Source organism: Euprymna scolopes, chromosome 18 (assembly GCF_053919585.1).
Source record: "Euprymna scolopes isolate OS-2025 chromosome 18, ASM5391958v1, whole genome shotgun sequence".
NCBI lineage: Eukaryota > Metazoa > Mollusca > Cephalopoda > Sepiida > Sepiolidae > Euprymna > Euprymna scolopes.
This window is the reverse complement of record NC_136499.1, coordinates 31320759-31333738: the sequence shown is the minus strand read 5'-3', so window position 1 is coordinate 31333738 and position 12980 is coordinate 31320759. Positions and strand designations below refer to the sequence as shown.

At 33.3% G+C, this 12980-nt stretch overlaps 1 protein-coding gene across 4 annotated transcripts in view; it reads left to right on the top strand.

Moving 5' to 3' along the window:
- Positions 1-12980, top strand: part of LOC145297563 (nischarin-like) — a 109168-nt gene that overhangs the window by 56120 nt on the left and 40068 nt on the right. For 2 of the 4 annotated variants that reach the window (XM_080143573.1, XM_080143572.1), the window contains exons 8-14: positions 708-803; positions 3805-3930; positions 4896-5091; positions 5817-5875; positions 6801-6929; positions 9378-9494; positions 9688-9930. In XM_080143573.1, coding sequence (XP_079999699.1) covers positions 708-803; positions 3805-3930; positions 4896-5091; positions 5817-5875; positions 6801-6929; positions 9378-9494; positions 9688-9930 — 966 coding nt within the window. The remainder of the gene's footprint in view (positions 1-707; positions 804-3804; positions 3931-4895; positions 5092-5816; positions 5876-6800; positions 6930-9377; positions 9495-9687; positions 9931-12980) is intronic. The other 2 variants (XM_080143571.1, XM_080143570.1) reach the window with 1 other exon arrangement.

Here is a 12980-nt window from a genome sequence, read left to right as displayed (position 1 = left end):
TAATTGTGATATGCCTCTGTTCAGTCTCAAGAGACAATGGATACTCCCTGTAAGTGCAGTTGTGTATGTAATCATGAGACGGGATTGTGCAATCTCCAACCACACCTTTCCTCCTGAATTAGCACTGGTTGAGTCCAGTGGTAAGAAGTGTAGACGACTGAAAACAATGCTGAGATAAACAAAGAACACATACAACACCTGGAATTCCCAAATGGTCACCCATTTTAGTACTGACCAAGCTCAATGTTGCTTTACTTTAATGATCTGATGAGAACCAGTCTGTCAACATGAATTTTGCCATATAATAATAGTGTGATACTAGAGCTATAAATGTTTTCTTTAAAGATACCATGTTAATAGGAATAAGCACACAATTATTTACTCATTTTCGGAAAGTATTTTTTTTTTTTATTGATAGCCCCTTGCGTGTAATTGTTTTAGCCCCTGGTGTTGGCATATAAATATATAACCATTCAACAAATTATAATTTGCACAATCCCAAATAGTGTCTGTTTATGCCTTGTTTAGAGTAAAAATGAGTTTAAATAAACAAAAAAAAAAAAAAAAAAAAACAATTTCATGGGTGGCATTATTCTTGAGTGGTTTTAAAACTTGATAAATAGTGATTCATTGGCAAAAAAAAAATTTTTTTTTTTTTTTTTTTTCAGAATTTTCTAAATTAGTATTTTTTTTTTTCTTTTCTTCAGGTTTTGAATTGCAATTCAATGTTGATCACTGGTTTTGAAACAATCAAACAAACTTTACAGAAAATTGAAGCTCATCATTCCATGAAGGAAATAAAAGTAATTTTTCTTTTTAATTCATCTTGAATTATAAATTCTAATTGTTAATGTGTAAATATCTGAAATGCTGCATGTTTAGTTAGTTGCATGGTGCCTGTGAATAAAAATGACACTTTTGGCCAGAGAAATATTTATCTAAGGAAAGAACTATCCGCATAATTGGTTGACCTTTGAAATAGTAATGTTTTTTTGTTTGTTTTTGCGTACGAGGTTCTATGCTGTGATTATGAGATACTTGAATATTGGAAAAATTAATCTCTCTTCAGATACAAGAGCTCTTGTGTGATAAGTTTTTTTTTATGTCCATAGATAAACTGACCCATGATTTTCAAGTTGGTGGCTGTGCGGACTACTAAAAATGACACTAATATCTCTATATATTCCAGCAGGATAAACAGTGTGAGAGTTGGATTTCTGTGAGACATATGGGCCCTTGGACCCTAAGCTGATGGCTTGTTTGTGCTCAGTTGAACTTATGCTTTGATTAGATTGGACTCAAGATTGCTGGTTTATTGTTTTCTAGAGAAAAAAAATCATTGTAATCTAATAAAACTTTGATACATGTTTTATACTGGAATTGTGGTTTTGTGGGGTGAGGGATCTCCTGTTGCAGCACTGAGCCCGTACAATCAACATTGCAACCAGTATAGGAATCAAGCACTGATTTCAGACAAAGATAACTAGTGGATGAATGTGGCCTCTTCAGTGAATGCTCGTGTGCACAGGGAGAAACAAACAAGGTCCACAGTTTTAGTAGTGTGTATGTTTCTCTATCTCTTTCTCTCTCTCTGTCTAATATATATAAACAAATTAAAAAGAAAAGAAATTGTCTTCATTCAATAAGGGTACTGATCTTATTTTAGAAGTGAATTTCTGGATTCAAACAGTATATGTTATTTCAATTGTCTTTATATATCTATAAAAATGAGAACGTGTGTGTGTGAGAACACTTCTCAACCTCAGCAAATTTTTGATCCACAGACTTGAAATTTGGTATATAGGTTATTTAGACATGTGGAAAACTTTTTAATCCATTTTCATCTGGGGAAAAAGGGCTGCTAAGGGGTCAAAATTGAAAACCTTGGTACATGGAAGTCATCGGATTTTTATGTTTGCTGTTTCATGAATGTGCATACATGAATAGTTCACATAACAGATTACTTATGTTAGGAGTAAGTAGTTTGAAGACACCTTTTAAAGGTGGGTCATGCTGGTCTAATGGTTATTGTACTTGACTCACTGGCTTTGGTTTCAATCTCAGCTCGAATATTTTTTTTTTTTACTTACAAGAAGTGAACTGTTTAGAAGAAAACCATAATACTCGCATGCACATGTTTCAGTTTCTATCCGTTTTTTTCTTTTTGTTTGTTTTTTTTTACTTCCTTTTTAAAGGAATTTAACATTACATTTAATACCTGCGGTATTTCTATTTATAATAAATACAAATTCTGCATTAATTAAAATATAATATTTATGCATATTTTACGACCGAGCAACACCCTGTATATCTTCTAGTAAAATAGAAAATTCAGTTACACTGGCTATAAAGTCAAGCTTAATTATTTTCGTGGTGATAAACTTGGATGCAAGGTAAAATTTTAGTGAAGAATCAAGCTACCTTGAAAACAAGGGTGTCTCATAAACTAAACACCTTGCCCAAAGGAGGTGGTAATGTCTAGTAGGATTGCCCCCTTCAGACAGAATATAGAAGAAAAGTTGGTGTTTATTTTAGAAAACAACCTTGATAAAATATTTATAAATATATTTAATTTTTTTGTTCACAAAAAATATGTAATTGAATTTAAAAAAATAAATACATTTTTCAAAGAAAGTACATTAAACTATGGAATATATGATTTTTTTAAATACTATTGATGCTTAAACATTATATTTTTCTTCTCCGATAATTGTTTTCTGAACACGGTAACTAATACACAAGAGAAAAAAAAAGAAAGCATTTTTTTTTCTTTATTTTTCTGTTAATGTTGTCGGAATGCTGAAAAATTCAATATTTTTTATGGAGGAATTCCGTTTTCTGATTGGTTGCTAGCAGAACGTGGCTCCATTTCATTCGTCAATTCCTATCGCCAGTGTCTATAAGTAGAACCTTCCAACTTTTGGCGATCATACCATTGCATTATGTCAAAAATATTGCATTGATTATTATATTGTACCATATAGTAATGATTTAAAATATTTAAAAAAAAAAAAAAAATGACTTGGCTGCCACTAGAATCAAAACCAAAACATATAGCGTTCCAGCCTTAGCAGTTTGAAAAGTTTGCTACAGATGATGCCATGACGTTAAAATTTGAGAGTGCCAAACAAATTTAGATTTTTACTAATTGAATAGATTAATACAAAGTCATTCAAGTAATTCATGAAATGAATTTCTTTTTAGGAGTTCATATTGTTATAGATAATGTTGATGTCACTTTCATTACATTAGATGTCCGTGGTTAGTGTTATGGACTGTGCTAACGTAATGGTCACCATTGAGGTCAGGTCCTGGATATGACCTTAAACTATATCCAGTGGTGAGGCCCCAGCTTGCGGGCTTTGGGGAGTGTGAAGCCACCCTTTAATTACCATTGCTCCCAGGTCCACTCTGACCCAGAGTGGTAGAAACTGACTTGAAAACAACAAATATATTCTATTAAAGAAATTTTCTTCAAAATCTTTGGATTTGGCATTAAATAACCCGAAAAGGGTTGATATGCCGTAAAACAAAACCAACCAACCAACCATTGAGGTCATATGAAGCACTGATATCATAGTCCCTAACATTGTCATATCCGCTACTGTTTAAGACTTATTGGCAAACACTCACACATTCACTTTTATATAATACTATTTTAAGATCATGACTATTGATTTCAGGCTGGTGATATAATCTTCTCAAAACTATTGAACATAAAATTGAAAATTCCCAAAGAAATATGTTATTCTGTAATTCATGCGAACATTTTTTCATTTTCCACTTGATAAATATTCTTCTCAGGATTTACTTCTTCAAGAATTCTCACATTGGCGAGACGAAGATGGGACATTAATTGTGGCATTCTGGAACCATATTATCGAAGCGGACTTTAGCCATAACAATATTAAGAACATTGATGAAAGCGTGGTAAGTATTTCTTGAATAATTACGATCATTATCTTGATTCTATTGTTGTATGTCTCACTTGCATGTCACAAGCTCCTGCCCCTGTCCCATTGGCTGCTCAAGACCAGGAATTGATGACCAATGCATTCAAGAAGATGGCAGGTCTCAGTAATGACAACAAATGCAGGTTTTGCACACAGAATTGGAAAGTGTGCGTCATCTAGTATTAAGTTGCAAGGTTCTTTTGGCGGATGAATACTACACAGCAAGACATGATGTAGTATTCAATTACCTCCTCTGGACCATCTGTAAAAAATTAAACATCCAGTGTAGCAGCAAAACAGTTGAAATGACTTCTATACCATACATTGCGACCATGTAATTCCTCCAGCCACCTACTTTGAAAATGCTGCTGTGAAACGTGACATAGTTATATGGAATAAGTCAGAGAGAGTTGCAACCTTGGTTGAAGTAAGTGTCCCTAATGATACAGGCCTGAATAGAGCTGAAAGGGAGAAACAGACCAAATATCAAGGTCTCGCGTATGATATGAAAAGAAACTGGAATCTTAGGGAGAGAACAATCATACCAGTTATTATAGGTGCCACAGGGCTTATAAAGAAGAACCTGAAGTGCTACCTAACTAATATTCCTGGTGAACCAAGTGCAAAAGAAATCCAGACAATTGCACTTAAGGGAACAGCGAGGATACTAAAGAGCTCTCGGGTGGTTTCAATAAAAAGCAGGGCAATGTTGACAGCTGGTTTGGCTGCCTCATACCCAACATTACAATCTTCAAAGGAAGAAAATTAAAAGAAAAAAATAACTACCCTTTATATAACAGGTAAATTATTAGTTAGAGAAGCAAAATGTTAAGCTTAAAATTGTTTCAGGCCTATTTGTTTTCACGTGAACAATAAAATCTTATTTTACATCTGTTTCACCACATCTTTTTTGTTTTCTTTTTTTTTATTTGTCATTTCTAGCAATTGCTTCCTAGAGTGGAACATTTGGACCTAAGTCATAATCAGATTGATACCATCCAAAATGTTCAGTGGTTGAGTCGACTGACCTTTCTTGACCTTTCTCACAATAATATCCACCAATTGGATTCTTTGCATACCAAACTCGGCAACCTGAAAACCTTAAATTTGGCTGGTAACAGAATCAGGCATTTACAAGGTACGATTGCTTTGTTACTTCTATTTGCCAAAAATTCACAAGCAATTTTTTTTTTAACCTAACTAGCAAATATATGCTCATACCAGTCAAATATTTTTACTAGGCTTGAAGGATTATATAATTGAGAAACAATTACATACGATGATTAGTTAAAGCAAAATAAATTGTTTTAAACTATTAAAATAATTTCCGACACTATTGATAATGTTTACCCATTTTTAAATTTTTATTATCACTTATGTTTGAATTTTTATTTTGAAATGCAACATATATCTATTATGTCACTCAAAGACTATAACTATTTTTGTCATGGTAATGTTTTAAGCTTTATTTATAAGAATGTCCAAATACATCACTTGGTAGAATCTCAAAGTGAAAAACTCAATGTTTTGGTTTCGATTTCCGGTCATGGCATCAGATTTATTTATTGAGAATTTATTATTAATGAAATATATATAAAAGTAGTTAAGATGTCTGATATTTCAAAATGAGGCAAATTCCGCAATGTATTATGTTTTAAGAAAAAAAATTTAACTGATGGATTGACAAAATAAGAGTTTGTTTTTTTTGTTTTTTTTATAAAATTAAAATATATAGCACACTGGTTTGTTTAAAGCTTTGCAAAGGAAATTGTTTTGCTATAAAAACTTTAATTTATTGTCAGAAATGTTTTCTCCTTTTTGTAATTGTTATACGAGATGTTTCTTTCTTTTTTTCACTGGTAGGTTTGTCCAAGTTATTTTCCTTGGTCAATTTGGATATCAGCAACAATGACATTGCTGAGGTAAGTCATTTGTATGCATGTGTGTTGTTTTTTATATATTTTATTATTATTATTATTACATAGAAGCATTTCTCAGATAGTTTGGGGGTGATTGGAAAGTCTTTTTTTTTCTCCTTATTTTACCTTTTACTCTTCACATTTCATCAACAATGCTTCTGACAAAGAGAGAAAAATTGCTGTTTTCTGAATCGGCTGCTTTTTTGTTTTTGTTTTTTAAGTGGGTGGTATGTAAATATTTTAAATCCTCTCAGTATTCATCATCATTCAACTGTCAATCTATTCATTTCATTAACCCTTATTCTCAAGTATTTTTTTTTTTTTTGTTGGTTTGATTAATAAGAAAAAATTTTGTTGTGAAATCAGTTGATGTGGTTTCCAGGCAACTTGAGAAGCTACTAGTAAATACTGGCAACCATATTGAATTCTAAATAAAACCTTCAGCTGTACAATTACAATATTGTAGGAATTTCAATAATTTTCAATTACACATATTTATTTCCTAACATATTGTGTCGGTAGATGTGTGAATTTCCCCCAAAATTTCAAGAATAAATCTCTTCTTCAGAGGGAGGATAAGAAGTGTAAACAGCTCTCGTATGTAGCTACATTTGTTTGTGACGGCACCAGAAGTTGGATGTTGGATGCCAGCCTCAGTCCTGCAGTCAAGCCAGCTCGCGTATTTGTTTACTCAGTTTTGAAAAAAAGAATAAATAAAATAAAATTATAACTTTAAACAGAAACTGGGCTAACAAATATGCGAGCCAGTTTTCTTACATGCTTAAAAATGATTGGCACCACTTCTGGTGTGGGATTAACAAATAAGACCAAACCTTAAACATGAAATTAATTTTACTTTTCTTTTTTTTTTTTTCTTTAAGTCCGATGTTATTGGATCAACTCTGAATTGATGCATATCTTCTTTCAGATCAATGAAGTCAAACATATCAGTGGGTTACCTTGTATGGAAAAGCTTTCCATGATTGGCAATTCTGTTACAATTGTACTGGATTATCGAACTAAAGTTCTCGCTATGTTTTCAGACAGGGCAAACGAGGTAAGAACTCTTGCTTTTTTTTTTTTTTTTTTCCCCCCCTAATTATGTCAGACATTTTTTTTTCTGTTTCATGTCAATATTAAAAAAACTTGCCTAAAAAATGCTTTCACACTTGGGATAAAGATTTTAATACAAATCATAATTACTAACGAATATCTGTAACCAAAGGGAACAAATAAGTGTTGGTATATATGACGAACAAACATATACTAAATTACCCACCCCACCCCCACCTACAGAAGGTAATTTCTAGGAGACATGTTTCATGACAACAGATACCACACTAAAAGGAAGATGCAATGCCTGGAAGGATGGTATTATGACAACTTAATATATACTGCACTACCTTCCACCTTGAATTAACTATCAGGAGATAGTACATTAGTCTGAACTAACATAATAAACTAAATTGAGTGTTGAAAGATAGTAATAACATAGTTTCGACTTCAGACAAATACAAAATCTCCATTAGTAATAGATATTGGTAATTGTGCAGTGAAGCCAACAAACAACTAAAGGAAAAACTCAAATATGCAATAAATGTTATACACCAGTTCTCATTAGATCACCAAAGTTAAGCAACATTGAGCAGATCAGTACTAAAATGGGTAACTATTTGGGAATTCTTGGTGTTGTATGTACTTTTCACTCATCTCAGCGCTGTTTCCAGTTGTCTAGCACTTCTCCTTGCTACTGGACTCAAACAGTACTGATTCAGGAGAGGTGTGGTTGAAGATTGTGTAACCCTTGCCTCACAATTACATGTGTAGCTGACCTTACAGGGGGTATCCATTGTCTTTCGAAATTGAATGGAGGCATGAAATGTTACCATAGCCAATAAAAGTTTCTTTTCTTCTGCCAACATTATTTATGTGTCTGCAGCTATCTTTATTGGCTAACACCCTGTAAAAAGTGAATATCTGAGATGACAACAAAAGCATTTAAAACACAAATCAATGAGGTAGGTAGGTAGGTAAAGTAAATTTTATTGGTTATGGCACACATTTATTTATTGTATATTTGATTTTGTTTCGTTTGCTGTCTTCACTGCACAATTCTCTAGATTTGTTTTCAATCCAAATAAATTTATTGGGAAGAAGAAAAAAATTTGAATTGAAAAAATATAAAGCAAAGAAGATACTGAGATATGACGTTGTTTGTTGGCCATAAAAATTAATTTATGTGACAATATGCATTGCGTGTAGTTGTAGACCAGTCTGACTGCGACATGATTGGATTCAGTCTCAAATTAAAGGCTGATTTCATTGAATATGCAATTTTCATGAATGAAGATTTCACATGCTGGAATGTTGGGAGTTAAGATAATTTACATGTGCAGATGATTGCTTTAAACGGTAGCTTTATAAGACAATATAAACATGTGGACATGTTCAATTCTGCGGGGGGGGGGGGCAAGAGGCAATTATTATTAAAAGGAGTGCATGCAAGATGAACAATGTGGAGTATAGCAAATAGTTGAAAAAAACTCTGTCTTCCGAACATGTTTTTTTCTAATGTTTTGCATACCACCTTTTTGTTTTTTTGCTGAGATGAGCATAGTGCAGCAATTCGTTTCTTGAAAGGTTAACAAGGGACGTCACAGGAAAGCTTGCTACATGTCTACTTGACCACAGTATACTGCACAGCAGCATGGACTCATTTTGCTCATGCTGCAGAAGTCAACATCAAGTGGAACAAGCCATGCAGGACGATTATTGACAACCTGAAATCAACCAACCAGCCATTTATCTACAGGCTACTCAGAATCACTCCACCTCAGATTTATAGAGAGGCAATAGTGAAGGAAGAACATGACAAGCAGAGCAACAACAATCACCATGGACATCAAGAAATGCTGCAGATACTACCATCTTGCAAGAGCTTTATAACAATAACAGGCCTAGGATGAACACTGTTCTTCCGCCTGCGTGGTGGAATCGGACTGTCAAAAACGAGGCTGTTCCAGTACCAAAAGAAGATCTCCCGGTAGACTGAACTTTCCTGGAAAGAGTGTGTAACACTTAACCGGATCCAAGAGAAGGTAGGACTATGCACAGGACGCTTGGTGTCCCTGAGGTGCCAATGTGTAGATTGCCATACACATCCTTACGAACTGTCCCCTAAACAAGGCATGCATTGATGCAGACCTGAGGAATGCTTCAGACACTGCTCGATGATGGATCTCAAGATGGAGCGAAACACGATGATGATGATAACCTTTCTTTTAAAATGCTTAAAAATAAAGTCGATTGTAAGTAGTTAATACCTTGATGCAAATTTGACTATAATTTCGTTGCAATAAATAGCAGTCTTTTTATTTAATCTTTTGAACCAATTTACTTGAAATCAATTGAATAAAAAAATAAATTTAAAAGTTATTAATGTAAATTATGTAAAATTATAATTTTTAAGAAAATTAAATATTTATTTTTATTTTATAATTGGCAGATATTCTTGGATAACATGAAACCTTCCCAGAAGGAATTGGACACTGTGGCTGTGATTTTAGCATTGCAAAAATCTAAAGAAAACAAGGAGAAACTTCGAAAAATGATGCCAAATAAAGTAAGTCAAACATACTATCAATGGCACCAGAACGTTTGATATTTCATTTCTTTTGTTTTTCTATGTATAAGAACTTAAAAAGAAAAAAAAAAAACTTAGTTATTTTACAAAATTTTATTGTTTCAAATAAAAACTTGAGAGTATAAATTTTCTGTATGTTTTAAAATTTATTTTATTTTTATTTCTTTTTTAGCATGCCTCTGACATGGACTGTGCTAGCAGAGATTCCAGTCCACGGAATCTTGCTCTTATTGCAGCTCCACTCAGTTCAACAATGCCCACAACCACCACCACCACAACCACCACGTCCTCCTCCTCGACACCTCCAGTGGCTAGTTCTTCTCCGGCTGGTCTGGTGTTATCATCATCAGTGACTAATGCAACTGAGACTGTGGTAGAATCCATACCAACAACATCTCCTCTGCCAGGTAATCAAGTATGTATCAATTGCTTAATGCTAGTCCAAACCATTATTCCATTCCTCCTTCTTTTCCTCACATTCTCTCTCCCATCTATATCTGGGATAAAGTACAGAATAGTTAACAGTCAAGAATCCATAAACAAAAAAATAAAAGCAACAAATGATTTATAACAAACACAGAATTAAATTCTCTACCCACTTGTATATTTTTAATATGTGTAAAAAAAATGTTTTTTGAATTTCATTTCGATATTTATGTCTTAAAAACATGGCACCTGAGATTATCACTTAACTTTGATAAAGCGATTAAATATGGGTTTACAAGTTTTAAAAAAATTTTTGTTGTTGGGGTGAGCACTTGGTCTTAGGGTTAGTGGTAGAGCAAATAATTGCTCTGTTTTTTTGTTTTTTTTTTTTTAATTTTTTTTTTTTACTCTTTTAACTATACAGTTAACCAAAGTTAAACCATCAACTTCGATGCCATTTTGGTTTTTATGTATCTCAACAACATACAAGCATCAAAATAAAATTTTGAAATAAAAAATATAATTTGTTTTCATGCATTAAAATTATACAGGACCATAGAGAATTTAATTCTGTGTTTGCTATAGATTATTTAATTTTTTTTTTATAGTTCTCTACTGTTAACTATTCTGGACTTTTCTCTACATACATGTATGCCTTTTCTCACTTTCCAGTTCACATGTTACCATTGCTCGTTCTAGGTTATTGTATGTTTTGTCTACTTGCATGCACCCTCCAGTTTTTGTGTTTGACTAAGTTTTTCTTTTCCCACTTCTCTATCTTTCATGCCACTGCTGCTGCTGCTCCCAACCTTATGTCTTCAGTAACTGTTCATTTGTTGTACAAGTCCGATTCATAACAACTGTTTTAAATGAATGCCTGACAATGATTGCTTGCTGAAATTTCTTAGTTATCGTGCTTGGTTTTAAATGCACTAATCAACTTGATATTGAGCTTGAATTATTATCATTTACCTCGGATAATTTTAATTGTGTGTCCTTTTCAATTGATTTGCCGCCATTTATTGTCTTTATTTACTTGCCTATCTACAAGGTCAAAGGTCATTTTTTTAATGTACATAAAAATCAAGCTATCCAAAAAGGGGTAATTTTTATCACTTTCTTACGTATTTTCCTTGGCCTTCCCCTGTGTACTGAACCTGCTACCTCAACTGTTATACATCTATTAATCAAAGAACTCTTATTTCTTCTTTCAATGTGGCCATACCATCAAAGTCTACTCGTCTCTCAAAATTTTTCTGATTTAAGCTTCCTCTGTGGTCATCAGAACTATTTAACTTAAAGACTCCCATTACACATCCATAATATTTTTTAATATTATATATTTTTATGCAATGCATGTCCTCAAAATAATAGTACAAGAATATTTCCAAAAGTGAAGTCGCCTATTTTTTTTTTTTTTTTTTTTTTTTAAACCCCAAAAGTTAAAGGGCTACAAAGACTGGATTGGTACAATTAAAACAAGCGACCATTTTGTGCTCCAGAATTTATTTTTCTACATAGTCTTCACTATTCTCAATGTATCTCTGCTTCTGACGCACATCTATGATAGGGGCTGCTTTCTTAGAGTCTCACACTGTCAATATCTGCAACAGAGATAAAACTTTTAGTTCATGAATGCTAAAGTTCATTCATCATAGCAATGCAATTTGCAATCCTTTCTGATCCATTTGGGCGGAATAAAAAATAGGACACTTTACTTTTAGAACGCCCCTCGTAATTATAATATCAGTGTGTGCAGTGCTCAAATACAATACAACTCATTGTCGTACATGGTATTATCAAGGAAATGAACAGTTTATCATTTGATACTCTGTTTAGGATTGAAAGCATACATTTTGACTTTGTTATTCTTGTATCTATTTATTTATATATAAAATAAAAACAACAAACGAACTCAGTAAAAACAGAAGATTGTTTCAATGCTATTCAATTGACCGTCAGCATTTTAACATCTTGGATCTCGGCATGAAAATGCGTTCTTATATCCTCCAGCTATGGGAAAATAGCTCCACTGCTTTGGCAAAGGCTAAGGGAGTAAACCCTGATAAATATTTAGCTTGGAGTCCCGATAGGTGGATGGTGAAGCACTGCAACACTTTTCCGGCAACTCCTGCAGCTTTGTTAGCTCCGACCATATTGGTTTGCCTTTCTGTCAGACTTTGTCTGCTACGCAGAGAGGCGGACTCTGGTAATTGGGCAAACCTAGCTCTCTCCCAGGCCTGCATCTAGAAAGGCAACTCCAGCTTCGACAACAGATGCTGTAGTGTATCAGATGTAGAAAGTCATTGTCTCATGAGGCAGAAGGTTGCCAACATCATCATTTATATATATTATTTTTTAATTTCAATTCATTATTGAGATGAGTATTATTTCTATTAATTTATTTATTGTTGACTATTATTCTCATCTTTATTAGTTGTTGTTTCACGACGTTTCGGCCAACTATTCCTCTGGCCTTCGTTAGGTGGTAACCGCGACGGATAGGAACTTTGAATCTCCTAACTGCATTCTCAGCAATCACTGCCATCCGTAGTTGTTGTCGTCTCACCAGGTTTTTGGCCAAGTAAGCCTCTGGCCAGCTTTGGGTAGGATTGAAACCGCTATCTTCAGACAACATCATCTGGAACCGTAGAAATTCAATGTTTCTATCAACTGTGCCATGGGCTACTGGAATAATAGTCTGCAATAAATAAATATCATTATTTATATTTGAATTTAGAAATTGTTTAGTTAAATTAGATTATTTAAAATATTGCTTGTACGAGTATTGATGCAGTTTAGAAAAACAAAAAAGAAAACTTATCGTCTAGAAATAGTTTGTTTTTTTTGGTCAAGTTAGGAATAGGTTGATTTTATTTATAGTTTGATATATTTTATAGAATATAGGAAAATAATTTTCAAGTAGAGGAGCAGTGTCATTCCAAACTATACCGTTTTCTAATGAAAAACTGTTCACCCCCCCCCCCACTCCCTCAAAAAAAGATAAATTATTAACTCATCAAAAATCTGCATAAATGA